This window comes from Pecten maximus, chromosome 18, assembly GCF_902652985.1.
Source record: "Pecten maximus chromosome 18, xPecMax1.1, whole genome shotgun sequence".
In the NCBI taxonomy this organism is placed as follows: domain Eukaryota; kingdom Metazoa; phylum Mollusca; class Bivalvia; order Pectinida; family Pectinidae; genus Pecten; species Pecten maximus.
This window is the reverse complement of record NC_047032.1, coordinates 25,306,057-25,320,619: the sequence shown is the minus strand read 5'-3', so window position 1 is coordinate 25,320,619 and position 14,563 is coordinate 25,306,057. Positions and strand designations below refer to the sequence as shown.

Below are 14,563 nucleotides of genomic sequence, written 5' to 3'. Positions count from 1 at the left end.
TCCTTATAGGCTTAATGGCTGTCCGGGGGGATATTTAACTGGGTCAGATCGGGTCTTTAAGGCATGCATTTGAAGAGGGAGTCACCAAGGATAATATCATCAGTGGAATCAAGACATGCGGAATCTTCTAGATAATTGGCAAGAGGCCCAAAGGGCCTTAACGGTCACCTGAGATTTGAAATATTTCGGCCAACTAAATTGACCCTTTTTGGCCCCACCCATCAGTCCTAATGGGGTCAGTCTATGAAGAGTATTTGATTCTAACATATAGTAGATAAGAAGATTTTTGAAATTTCAGTCAATTTGACCCTTTTTGGCCCCGCCCACCAGCCCCTGGGAGTCAACCAGGGCCAACATGTACATAACATCAAACTGTAATCCCATGCTGATAATTTGAACCAAGTTAGAATGAATTCCAATACAAATCCAACAAATAATAGTCAAAAATGTGATTTCCCTATATAAACTATAGTAAAGTTTACCCCCTCCCCAGGGGCAAACGTGAGACCCCAGGGCCATGAAATTCACAATTTTGGTAAAGCACCTGAAGACCCTTCCATCTATGAAGAGTATTTGATTCTACCATATATCTGAGAGTAGGGAAGAAGATTTTTGAAATTTCAGTCAATTTGACCCTTTTTGGCCCCGCCCACCAGCCCCTGGGGGTCAACTAGGGTCAACATATACATACCATCAAACTGTCATCCCATGCTGATAATTTGATACAAGTAAGAATGAATTCCAATACAAATCCAACAAATAATAGTCAAAAATGTGATTTCCCTATATAAACTATAGTAAAGTTTACCCCCTCCCCAGGGGCAAACGTGAAACCCCAGGGTCATGAAATTCACACTTTTGGTAAAGCACCTGAAGAGCCTTCCATCTATGAAGAGTATTTGATTCTAACATATCTGAGAGTAGAGAAGAAGATTTTTGAAATTTCAGTCAATTTGACCCTTTTTGGCCCCGCCCACCAGCCCCTGGGGGTCAACCAGGGCCAACATGTACATAACATCAAACTGTAGTCCCATGCTGATAATTTGAACCAAGTTAGAATGAATTCCAATACAAATCCAACAAATGATAGTCAAAAATGTGATTTCCCTATATAAACTATAGTAAAGTTTACCCCCTCCCCAGGGGCAAACGTGAGACCCCAGGGTCATGAAATTCACAATTTTAGTAAAGCACCTTAAGACCCTTCCATCTATGAAGAGTATTTGATTCTAACATATCTGAGAGTAGAGAAGAAGATTTTTGAAATTTTAGTCAATTTGACCCTTTTTGGCCCCGCCCACCAGCCCCTGGGGGTCAATTAGGGCCAACATGTACATACCATCAAACTGTAATGCCATGCTGATAATTTGAACCAAGTTAGAATGAATTCCAATACAAATCCAACAAATAATAGTCAAAAATGTGATTTCCCTATATAAACTATAGTAAAGTTTACCCCCTACCCAGGGGCAAACGTGAGACCCCAGGGTCATGCAATTCACAATTTTGGTAAAGCACCACAAGACCCTTTCATCTATAAAGAGTGTTTGACTCCACCATATCTGAGAGTAGAGAAGAAGATTTTTGAAGTTTTAGTCAATTTGACCCTTTTTGGCCCCACCCCTCAGGCCCCTGGGGGGTGGGGACCATATAATTCACAATTTTGGTTGACCTTCAGCCATAGAAACTTTCTGCCAAATTTCATTGAATTTTGTTAAGTGGTTTTGGAGAAGAAGTCGAAAATGTAAAAAGTTTACGGACGCACGACGCACGACGCACGACGGACGACGGACGACGACGGACAAAAGGCGATTAGAATAGGTCACTTGAGACTTCGTCTCAGGTGACCTAAAAATGCGATTCAAAAGGCCGCGTTCATCCCCACCGTCCATATACGACAATCCCAAGCCAATTGGATAGACTGAAATAATCCACGAACTCATCGAAGACGACGACAATCGTCTGAACAAGGAAAACGATGGCACTACCCAGTTTGGTTTGATTTGTTTAACGTCCTATTAACAGCTAAGGTCATGTAAGGACGGCCTCCCGTGCGTGTGATATGCATGCCTGTGGTGAGTGCGTATGTATGTTTTGGGAGGCTGCGGTATGTTTGTGTTACGTCTCCTTGTGATAGGCCGGAATAAGATGGAAAGAAAGAAAAGATAAGATCCCAAATTTAGTCGCCTCTTACGATCATGCAATGGAGGCAGCAGGTACAATTCTTACGCCCTACGTGCATGGCTAGTAAGGTAATGCGCGTGATTGGACAACGATTAGCAGTGTGCGGAAGTCGGTACCACGAGTGACTTTGTGAATACTACCGTATCGGATGATGAAATCGCAATTGCTGTGTTATCAATTACTGACGATCATACTTTAAATATTCCCGTAGAAGTTAATCGCGAATTCGATCCCATGCTTTCGTCTACTTGTGATATGTCTAACTTGTAGGAGGTCCAGAGCCTTTGTCGGAACTAATCAATACCGGCGTTATTGACGGAGTTGTTGCATCTCTCTGGAACAGTGAAATAAGATAAATAGAGGTTACACAACGAGTGGTTGTTGTATACGGGATTTCTTAAACTCGAGTTAGTTATTTTTCAAAAGTTACAAAAAAAACGAGCTTTAACTTTTGAAAAAATTACTAATGAGAGTTTAAGAAATCCCGTATACAAACAACCACGAGCTTGTGTGACCTGTTTCTACCACAATACAAACGTAATGCCGAGGAGGGAGTGACCTTATTTACACACGGGTGTTTTTACGTTTATATTGTATAGGGCACAAGGATATGACCTGAAGTGAAATGCGGCTAATTAATATGCAAAAAAGACAAATACGAAAGTGTTCATAAGTGATATAATTTATGACATTTAATAAAATCTACATAATGGTTATATCAGCCAATAATAATAATATTAGCAGGAATTAGAACTAGCATGCTAAAGGCCCAATATCAAGTCCCTTGGTCTCTTGGTTATTGAGAAGAAGTTGTTTGAAGAGTATAGCCTATTTGATCCATTCGACCTTGAATGAAGGTCAAGGTCACTTATTTGAACAAACTTTGTTGCCCTTCACCCCAGCATGCTACAGGACCAATACCAAGTCCCTGGGCCTCTTGGTTATTAAGAAGTCATTTGAAGATTATAGCCTATTTGACCAATGTGACCTTGAATGAAGGTCAAGGTCATTTATTTGAACAAACTTAGTAGCCCTTCACCCCAGCATGCTACAGGCCCAATATCAAGTCCCTGAGCCTCTTGGTTATTGAGAAGAAGTCTTTTGAAGATTATAGCCTATTTGACCAATGTGACCCTGAATGAAGGTCAAGGTCATTTATTTGAACAAACGTTGTAGCCCTTCACCCCAGCATGCTACAGGCACAATATCAAGTCCCTGGGCCTCTTGGTTATTGAGAAGAAGTCGTTTGAAGATTATAGCCTATTTGACAAATGTGACCTTGAATGAAGGTCAAGGTCATTTATTTGAACAAACTTAGTAGCCCTTCACCCCAGTATGCTACAGGCCCAATATGAAGTTCCTGGGCCTCTTGGTTATTGAGAAGAAGTTGTTTAAATGAAAAAGTTGACGCCGGACGGCCGGACAGACGGACGGACGACGGACGCCGCACCATGGCATAAGCTCACTTGCCCTTCGGGCAGGTGAGCTAATAAAATGTTCCTTTCACACAAAAGAAACTGCGCACTATATTCCGCGGAGTAACTGGCTGCGTGGAGCGGCTTTCCCGCCAAACCGTCCATTCAATCGCTGTCACTGTCAATGACACGACACCGTTTTCTTGGTGTGATGGTAGGAGTGGCGTTGTTAATGGTCACATTGAATGTACCACCATAAATTGGGCCCCCAAACAGGAATGGAGTGGCGTTGAAGCCTGTGCCTGTCTTCGTCATCGACCCACACGAACACGAGGATGAAGAATTCACTGTAGGCCTTGTGACAGCAGGTTGTTGTGATGACGTCATTGACGAGTTTGACAATACCCGTGATATCGTCCGTTGTTGACTGCAGTTTATTGTTGAGTAGCTGTTGACACTCTGCAGATTCTTATGACCGCTTATCTGAAACAGGAATAATGATAGCATGCATGGTTATCGTGAATTTAGTTTGGTTTATTGTGAGGCATAATTTAAGGATTACTGTGCTTGGGATTTATTTTCGATAATAAAGGTGAGTGTGATTTTGACTTGATTTTTACATGTGACTTGACGTGAAAACGAACCCGTATATCGATTTAGTTTTTAAAAGGTAATGTAGTGTCTAATGGTTGGACACGATTAAAGTACAATCGACCAATTCCAATTAAAGGCTTTCAAACTGATCTGTACGATTTGATTTAGAGGCAGACCTGTATCATTAAGTTTTTGGACCAAATATTTTCGGGCACTATGGTTGGTTAAACGTTTCCCTACAGCAACGGTTCCAGAATCATCTGATGATTTTTTTTGTTAGACCTGACAGTAAAAAAGCAAAACACAAACTCACTCTTTGATTAATTGATAAAAACATCGGCATTTATGAATGAATCAATCAATCGTAGGTATGCGCGTAGTAGTAGGCTATGCCGTGACCGACTTTTTATTATGTAGGTCAACGTAACGATTGTAAACATAAGATCACGTTATTAGGGAATCTTATTGACCCATATTTACCTGCATTCGCCGCCATGATGCGCATGAAGCATCCCAGTTTGTTTACACCAACTGGGTGACATTTAAACCATTTGCTTGACTTTTCCGTGTTGGTATTCGTTGCTATATAGTAGGGATCATCAGGATTACAGTATCTGGATGGTCGACGTGACTTGTACGTTTTGTAGTTGGCGACTAGACAGCGAGTCTGGTTCTCGGGGGTAGCCCAGGCACAGGGAGGGACGGCTCTTACATTTTTTGGATTAGACCCAGGTCTGGTTTTTGTTTGTCTCTCATTAAATTCTATAAATTCATGACCATCGGTATCACGACATAACTTAGCATCCCCCCACTTCATATCGCGATGTTCTGTGACCCCTCCCCCCTGCCAAAATTTGGTTTGGTTTGGTTTACTTTGTTTAACGTCCTATTAACAGCTGAGGTCATTTAAGGACGGCCTCCCGTGCGTGCGACATGCATGCGTGTGGCGAGTGCGTATGTGTGTTTTGGGAGGCTGCGGTATGTTTGTGTTAAGTCTCCTTGTGATAGGCCGGATCTTTTGCCGATTTAGAGCGCTACCTCACTGAAGCATACTGCCGAAGACACCCAGCAGCACACCCCACCCGGTCACATTATACTGACAACGGGCGAACCAGTCGTCCCACTCCTAATTTGCTGAGCGCTAAGCAGGAGCAGCAACTACCATTTTTAAAGACTCTGGTATGTCTCGGCCAGGGGACAGAACCCAAAACCTTCCTCACAGGGGTGAACGCTCAACTAAAGGCCAAAAGTGAGGCATTGTCAAGGGAGACATTAGGAAGAAGAAAGTTTTTAAGAAAGAAGAGAAAAGATAAGATCCCAAGTTTAGTCGCCTCTTACGATCATGCAATGGGGGCAGCAGGTACGATTCTTAAGCCCTAGGACGTTAAACAAAATAAACCAAACCAAACTTAAGCCCTACCTGCAGAGCTCTCATGCCAAAATGAACAGTATTTAATAGCCATACTGTTCGTAACAAGGTTTCTTGATTTTTTGTTCCAAGTTGTCCAGTTTGATATAACTTGTCAACATCTGTGTCAGAGATTGCTTCTGCCATCTTTGGTTGATTCCCCTTACCCTCCCGTTTCAACTTTTTTTTGTTTACATCTGATGACTTCCATTACTTTTGCAAATTCGACACTGGTGGCTACCTGTTTCCCGTAATCTTTTGCTTAAAGATACCTGTCAATACTGCACTGAATGCCTCGGACGGAAGATGGCTCGTATTCCTCTCCCTTCTGGTTATGTACATTGATGAAATAGATACAAAGTAACTTATTTAGATGGTGAGGAGGGATGTTTTCAATTTGACGTTTTTCTTTCAGTTTATTTTGTAAGTATCTGTGGACATTACTAACATCGCTGTCAGTTTTCTTTCTAGTGTTTTTGTTAATCTCCTTGTCTAGAAAACCAGCAATGTCAAAATCGACAAGGGAGTCGTCAGACTGAGGGTCTGACGCATGAGCCGATTGAGCGTTGTCAGATTGTACAGGTAGTGGGGATTGAGTATGTGGTTTATCGATACCCAGAGACACGTCTTCGGTTACAGAAGTAACTGGTTCATTGAAGCTGTTATTGACATTAGTAATATTATTAGGCCTATACGAATGTGAAGCAGTCGAGACAGACAACGACTGTGACGTTATTGTAACTGATGGGTCCCGTCCGGGACACGACGGTATGACGTCAAACCTGTACCGTGGTTCAGTTAATAAATGGCCAGAATCTAGCTGAATTTGATACCTGTCAAAACCGAACTGTTCACCTTTTTTTGAAATTGCCTTAATGACACCCCTTTGCCCACCGACAAGCCTGATTATATCGCTAACATTGACCACAGGAAGTCCATCTTCGCCCGATTCGGCCATTGTTTATCGAGCAGACGGGCGATGTCAACATCAGCACGTGCTATTGATTCACGTGATTAAAAAGTAGTCCCGGTCAAAGTTCACCGTGTTAGCCAATCAAAATGCGTACAGAGTTTATACCATGTGTGGTATAAACAGATTGTTAATCAACAGCTGTAATGATTAACTGATGATCTGAGAGTTGAATAACACAGGGTATTGTGGTAGAAGTTATTTTCATCTTGATAGAGATTTTTAGTGCTTACAATGACTTTGCAAATTAAAGAAGTGCATAGATATCTATTAAATTAGATATGAAATGTATAAGAACATTTGTTTCGGGGCGAAAGGATGAGGTTTTAAGATACAAAGTTCATTATTGATGCTAAAATTCAATTATTGTGAACAAAATTAATATGAAAGCATTATGAAGTATTTGTTTGAAACAACGTATGATCAAATTAATAAAGAATATTTTGTCCTTACATTGAAGATAAAGGAGCGTATGTATCGATTGTATTCAGAAAATAAATAATTGAATTGAATTGATTTCAGCAATTATATTCCAAGCAAAGCAACATTTGTTCATAACATACAAATATGTATTGCACAAAGTTGCAGACGAACGCAGACTGTCTGTTTTAAATCGCCCACTAAGTTTGGAATAAAGTCGCGTGAAGCGATTGCTGGAATTCGCTGGATAATCTCGAACACGTATAAAGAATAATGTAAAAAAAATTATTTAAGTTCTATAAACCTCGCAATATCTGAACATAACTCTCTTAACTTACTTTTAACTGACTTACCTTTACTGGCGTACCGAAGAAAATATCATCTGCAACTTCCAAACATAAAGCAATATAAAATACGAAACTACGCATACGAAAAGTTTACATACGTGCTAACTTTACATCTGTTATATAAACATCATGGCTGCGCTCTGACGCGGGGACATGTGCTTCAATACAACAATTACATGAGTACTTACACGATAAAAGGCTACTAAGTAATACGATTGGTGGAATGATTGGTTTATTTTGTTGGCGGAAAGATTAAATATATAGTCTATTATATGAAACGTAGTAAAAAAATAGATTTGTACCGGATCTATGTTTTGTCACAATATGTGTTATGTTTTCGTCTATACGCCCGTTTTCAGTTTAATGTGACCGGGTGGGGTATGCTGCTGGGTGTCTTCGGCAGTATGCTTCAGTGAGGTAGCACTATAAATAGGCAAAAGTTCCGGCCTATCATGTCCTGCAGGTAGGGCGTGAGAATTGTACCTGCTGCCCCCATTGCATATGACCGTAAAAGGCGACTAAATTTGGGATCTGATCTTTTTTCTTCTTTCTTAACTTTCTTCTTCCTAATGTATCCCTTGACATTGTCTCACTTTTGGCCTTTAGTTGAGCGTTCGCCCCTGTGAGGAAGGCTTTGGGTTCTGTTCCTTGGCCGAGACATACCAGAGTCTTTAAAAATGGTAGTTGCTACTCCTGCTTAGCGCTCAGGGTATTTGGAGTGGGACGACTGGTTCGCCCGTTATCAGTATAATAGGACCAGGTGGGGTGCTTCAGTGAGGTAGCACTATAAATCGGCAAAAATTCCGGCCTATCGCGACTTAGCACGAACATACCGCAGTCTCCCAAAACACTCATACGCACTTACCACAGGCATGCATGTCGCACGCACGGGAGGCCGTCCTTAAATGACCTTAGCTGTTAATAGAACGTTAAGCAAAATAAACCAAACCAAATCCGGCTTTTCCCAAGGAGGCTTAACACGAACATACCGCAGCCTCCCAAAACACACATGCCACACGCATGCATGTTGTACGCACGGGAGGCCGTCCTTAAATGACCTTAGCTTTAAATAGGACGTTAAACAATATAAACCAAACCAAACCAAACCTTGACACATTACAAATAATCCTTGCTGTTGCGTGCAAGTTAAACCCCCTAAAACACATTGGTATCTAAATTACTGTGCCGATCTTTTATCTCTGATACCGGTTATATTTATTTGTTTTTAGGCAGATTATTACAACAGAAGTTCGAACTTTGTAGACCTATATTTGTATGGCAGGTGCCGTTGATGAAGCAGATGTCGCTTACCCTTTCAAACCACCTGGTCTAAATCTCCATTTACTTTTTCCAGTGTCTTCATTAAAACAATCCTATCTTTGTTTATATTTTGTCGTTTTATCGATTTTGAGTCATAATACATCTGTATATTCTGTTGTTTGAAGAGGATGACAACGTTGGTAACTTGTGTATAGTGTAAAATATTCAACCTATTGTTTTTTATGGTTCTACTTACTCTTTGTCGGAGATGTAGCACCTCACTTAGCATGAACATTAGTTTTAATTTTAGTATTTTATTTAGTATGTTGATTTTTTTAAGGCAAATTTTGCCGACAAGTTCTCGTTAATTAAATAGTTCCCATGATGAAATATATGTCTCTAATTTTCTCAGCAGTTCACTGATCTAGATCGGTAGAAATATTGCGATATTTATATATTTATTGTATTCGCAGGTTATGCGGGTGGTTCCCACTACACAGACCAAGGTGCGGCGGCCGAGTACGTGTGTATGCCAAGAAACCCTGTCTACGAGTACACAGATTATCACGACTATGACGGTTACATCTTCGGGTCCGAATATGAAAGTACCTTTTTCGGCACAACAAGAGTATCAGACGACGTTCCCTGTGCAGTGTGTAGATCTTTTAGCCCTTCCACTCTCATGATTCCTGGAACCAACGCATGTCCCGCCGGATGGAATATAGAATATAATGGAATTCTCGCGTCTGGCTACCGTGGACACGCGGCAGCATCTCAATACGTTTGTTTGGATAAAAATCCAGAAGCTCTTCCTCATGGAATACGTAAGGAAGATGGAAAACTGTTCTATCGCGTTCGAAGTAAATGCGGGAGTCTTCCTTGTCCTCCATATATTGACGGAAGTATTTTGTCATGTGTTGTCTGCTCGAAATAAATACTTGTACAGATTAGTTTTATATACTTTGTCCATGAAGGGGTAAGGCGTGAGTTTGCCTACTGTTCTAAATCTGTAAATGGTGACAAAATTTGGATTTGATCTTACGTCTTACAACACTTATAAACATGAAGAATGGCCTTCCTCGTGTTCGAGCTGCATGCATGTTTTTGGTGGCATCGGTGTCTTTGATTCCGTATGATTTCGGGGAAATGATACTTCTAGTGCAACTCACTGAACTATACAGCTGAAAATAACAAGCAGGACAGCTCATCTGATCACCATTCGGGTTCTGATCTATTGTCTTCTGTCTTAACGGTTTTGCTGATGTCTCCCTTGACAAGGCATCACTTAAAGCAGGAGGTTCATGGGCATGCTGCCCCCCATCGCATGATCGTACGAGGCGATTAAATTTTGGATATCTTTCCTCTTCTTTCTAGACAACTTTCTTCTTCCTTGTGTCTCCCTTGACAATGCCTCACTTTTGGCATCAGTTCAGTGAGGTAGCACTATAAATCGGCAAAAGTAGACTTAACACGAACATATCGTATCCTCCCAAAACACGCATACAAAATATGTACGTACTTACCACACTTATGCATGTCGGGAGGCCGTCCTTAAGTGACCTTAGTTGTTGATAGGACGCTCACAAATGATACATCAGGCTATCTTCAGATTTATTGTTTCTTTTTTTACATCATGACAAAGTGCATTGACCGGAATATACACAGATAATACATGGCTAGTATGTTACAATACAAACTTTATTTTGGTGCTCGACGCGTAAAACTCCGAGATGACCCAGCAAAATTTTGTCTGGGATTTCCGAAGTCTCGCACCAAAATCAACATTTTATAGTAATGTAGCAGGTATTCCGATTAGTTGATTTATTCTAGGTCACTTCTCAATTTAAAAAGACACAGTTCTTTAAGTTCAAGTTCGTCACTTTATTAATGAGGAGCATCTATATATCCATACGATTTTATATGGCCTGCCTCCTTGTCTCGCGCTCTCTCTCTAAGTCACTAGTGTACAGTAGTAGATTACTCGCGATAGCCCTACAGTGCCATATTATAATATCGGACACACTGGCTGGTCAGATAAACCACCTCAGTATATATTATTAGTAAATGGGAGATAACCCATGTGATATTGTAAAGAAATAAAAATTTTAGACTGAAAACTTTACCATTATTAGACATATAATTTAGTCTTAAATGTAGAATATAGATGGAAATTCCATAAAATCCCAAGCCATCTTGTATGACTATATAGCCTTAATTACCTTGCAAGAACAGTGTAAGTGATGTCGCTTGCTTAGCAAATCTGAGAGGCAGTCAAAATTCCGCGCGTTGGTTAACTTTGAGAGTGATCATGTGATCGAATAAAACAAATCAGCGCTTGTCCGGCGGTCGACAATAATCACGTTATCGGACAATAAGATATATGTCGTAATAAAATAGCGGAACATTTGCCGGTCGCCTATCCGTTCGGCTTATAATTCATTTAGAGAGAAATATTATACAATGACTTGCCCGTCAGAAATTACACACTATGAAAGCTTTCGTAAACTTGTCCGGCACTTCGGTATACCTAAATATTATAGTACCGGGTTTGCAATGATCCTACATTACATGACCTACACAGGCAAAATATCTTCATGTCAATTTGACCTGAAACAAATTGACCTGAAAATGACATGAAAATGATGTCAATTTCACATGAAGAAATTTTCAGGTCAATTTGACCTGAACAAATCTTCATATGAAATTGAGGTGAAATTTTCATGTCAATTTGACCTGAACAAATTTTATGTCAATCATTGCAAGCAGTTTGGATTTTTACTCATTTAAATTAATATATGTTTGAACAAACTATTGTTGAATCTCGAATAAAAATATTCGGATAATTAAATTACAGATATCTCCATTTATTGACAAAATACAAAATTTCTAAAGAAATCAAAGATTAAGAATATTGAGTTATGTATTGTGTTAAAGTTTTATGGGCATAATCCGTTATGAGACAATATTATTGAATTTTAGAGCTTGTCTAAAGACCAATTGAAAAGAACCCCCTTCAATATCTGAATATGTCAAAACACATAAATGACTACTCACCAAATATGCACTTGTTTCATACTAAAATTATATACAATAAAGTTGCAATGCAATCAGATATACAACGGAAACCTGTGTATTATTGAGTTTGAGTGCAAAAGAAGTCTTTCCACACTCTTATCTCTACACTGTCCATTCATTATCATAAATTTTGTCTTTCTTTTCTTATTTTTGCGTTGTTTCTTGTTTTTTGTCTTTCTTTTCTTATTTTTGCGTTGTTTCTTGTTTTTTTTTCTAAGTCTTATTTATAATTTGATGGGGATTAATACTGCATATGTCGCTGCCACTACATTAGTAACATAAAATTGAGAAGGAGGCTTCTATAAGTTATAACTCCATTGATCTATTTAAACACCCACTCGTATGGGACTAGTGTAAGACTAATACATATTACGTTTGTGACGTCACCAGTAAAGAAAGTACCGTCACAGAGATTCTAATAACTTGGTAAAGTCCCGTTCCAGAAATACTATTTAATGCAAAATATACATTTCTATATGATTGCACAGTACACATCAGTAATATTGTTGGACTAATCTAAAAAAGCAAATATGTTCTGAAACAAACTTGAATTTTATTTTCCAAGGCTGCATTTAATCATTATCTTTTAAATTCTATTTTGCCCTTGTTTTCCGGATTTGTTGAGCCGGTATTTACTCTATCCCCGCAAGTACACCACAGCAGACGATCGATGAATTTGACAGGCCCTACTGAGTAACAGCAACTGCATGGCAAGTAGTGCTTGAAATACCATTTGAACAATATGTTAACTCTGAGCTTTCACTTAGAATGAACGTATCATTTAACAATCATTGTAAAATCTACATGGATGTCATAATTCGTCATAGGCGGCACAGGCGCTCGGTTTCGGCAGATACGTTTACATCACAAAATTACCCAAACGGTCCAGGATACTCTATTTTTTTCTCGTGAAGTGAAGTTTTATCTGATGAATGAAATATTTACTTTGACATTTCATACATTGTTGTTCGTTATTTCAAATCTGTCAGACGTTTATAAAATACTTTATTTTATATTAGAAAACGGGCACTTTCACGGGATGAGGAAGACACAAATTAACACGCTAGGTAGGGATGGATCAAAATGACCAAAACTATCCTAAATACTGTTTTTTATATTGCAGGGTTCACCATGGACCAAAAAATCATGGGCCATTTTGACAAGATTTCAGAAATCGAATGGGCCAAAACATAGAAGATTGAAGAAATTTGTGAGTTTTGGTGGGACATTTTGGAAAATATGGGGCAAATGGCCCCCTCCAGAGTTATCCCTGTAGTGAAGTTTTATCTGTTGAATGATATATTTTCCTTGACATTTCATACATGGATCTATGCTCTTTATTTCAGACTGATTATTACAAATACGCAATTTTATATATTAGAAGATGGGCACATTCAAACACATTACGTTCTCATTTACCATAAAATTGATTCATTGTGAATGCACATTAGTGAAAAATGCGTCTGCTTCTTGCGCCCATGTATTAGGTTGATAGGTTTCTTGTAGGACTGTAGATCTTAGGTTCTCTGGCTGCAGTTCAAAGCAACCTTGCAACTTACCTGTGATAAAATTCACAACTTACCTAGCTGTGATCGGCTGATCTGTTGACAAACGGTGATGAGTACACAAGCACCTTCACACATGTCCCTTATAATCTGATATTTGTATAATTGTCTGTAGCCAATTTCATGAGGTATCAAACAATATTTTTATCAGCGGTATATATCAAGCAGGGATTGGTTTGATTTATTTTGTTTAACGTCCTATTAACACCTAAGGTCATTTAAGGACGGCCTCCCGTGCGTGCGACACGCATGCGTGTGGTGAGAAGGTATGTGTGTTTTGGGAGGCTACGGTATGTTCATGATAAGTCTCCTTGTGATAGGCCGGAACTTTTGCCGATTTATAGTGCTACTTCACTGAAGCATACTGCCGAAGACACCCAGCAGGACACCCCACCCGGTCACATTATACTGACAACAGGCGATTTGGTTTGGTTTGGTTTATTTTGCTTAACGTCCTATTAACAACTAAGGTCATTTAAGGATGGCCTCACGTGCGTGCGATATGCATGCGTATCATACTATGGTGAGTGCGTATGTGTATTTTGGGAGGCTTCGGTATAGCACAACGGGCGAACCAGTCGTCCCACTCATAATATGCTGAGTGCTAAGCAGGAGTAGCAACTACCATTTTTAATGACTCTGGTATGTCTCGGCCAGGGAACGGAACCCAAAGCCTTCCTCACAGGGGCAAACGCTCAACTGAAGACCAAAAGTGAGGCATTGTAAAGGGAGACATTAGGAAGAAGAATGTTGTTCAGAAAGAAGAGAAAAGATAAGATTCCAAATTTTACGATCATGCAATGGGGGCAGCAGGTACAATTCTTTTTTATTTTGTGTTCTGAATAGCCGAATTGAACTGAATTGAACAAAATATATATTGCTACAAACCATTTTGTCACACACATATTACAATATTCATTAACATGAACATTTTTAATCTTCATGGATATATCCGAGAATGAAATAGTTAAAGCATTGGTCACAACTTAAGGAAATAACACCACAAAAAGATATGATCAACAATATGTTTATGATATTTTTATTGTAGTGAAATACAAACAATATACTCCAGATGACCTTGAAAAGGCATTGATAGATGTTCGAATGGGAATGTCCATGAGGGGCTGCCAAAAAGCACAGCATTTCTTTCACCGTTATACACCGGCACATGTCTACTAGCCTGACAGGTCCACCAGTCAGAATGCTTTCTTCGAATGAGGAAAAATATCTGGTTGCTTACATAAATTGTTGCAACGAAAGAAATTTCCCTCTAACAAGGAAAATGGTCAAGGTATTTGCAAGGGGCATTGCATAAATGGACAAGT

At 39.5% G+C, this 14,563-nt stretch overlaps 1 protein-coding gene across 1 annotated transcript in view; it reads left to right on the top strand.

Moving 5' to 3' along the window:
• LOC117317124 overlaps positions 1 to 9,548 on the top strand; it is a 12,737-nt gene extending 3,189 nt beyond the window's left edge. The window contains exon 3 of the mRNA XM_033871922.1: positions 9,072 to 9,548. Coding sequence (XP_033727813.1) covers positions 9,072 to 9,532 — 461 coding nt within the window. The 3' untranslated portion in view covers positions 9,533 to 9,548. The remainder of the gene's footprint in view (positions 1 to 9,071) is intronic.
• Positions 9,549 to 14,563: the final 5,015 nt, after the last annotated feature.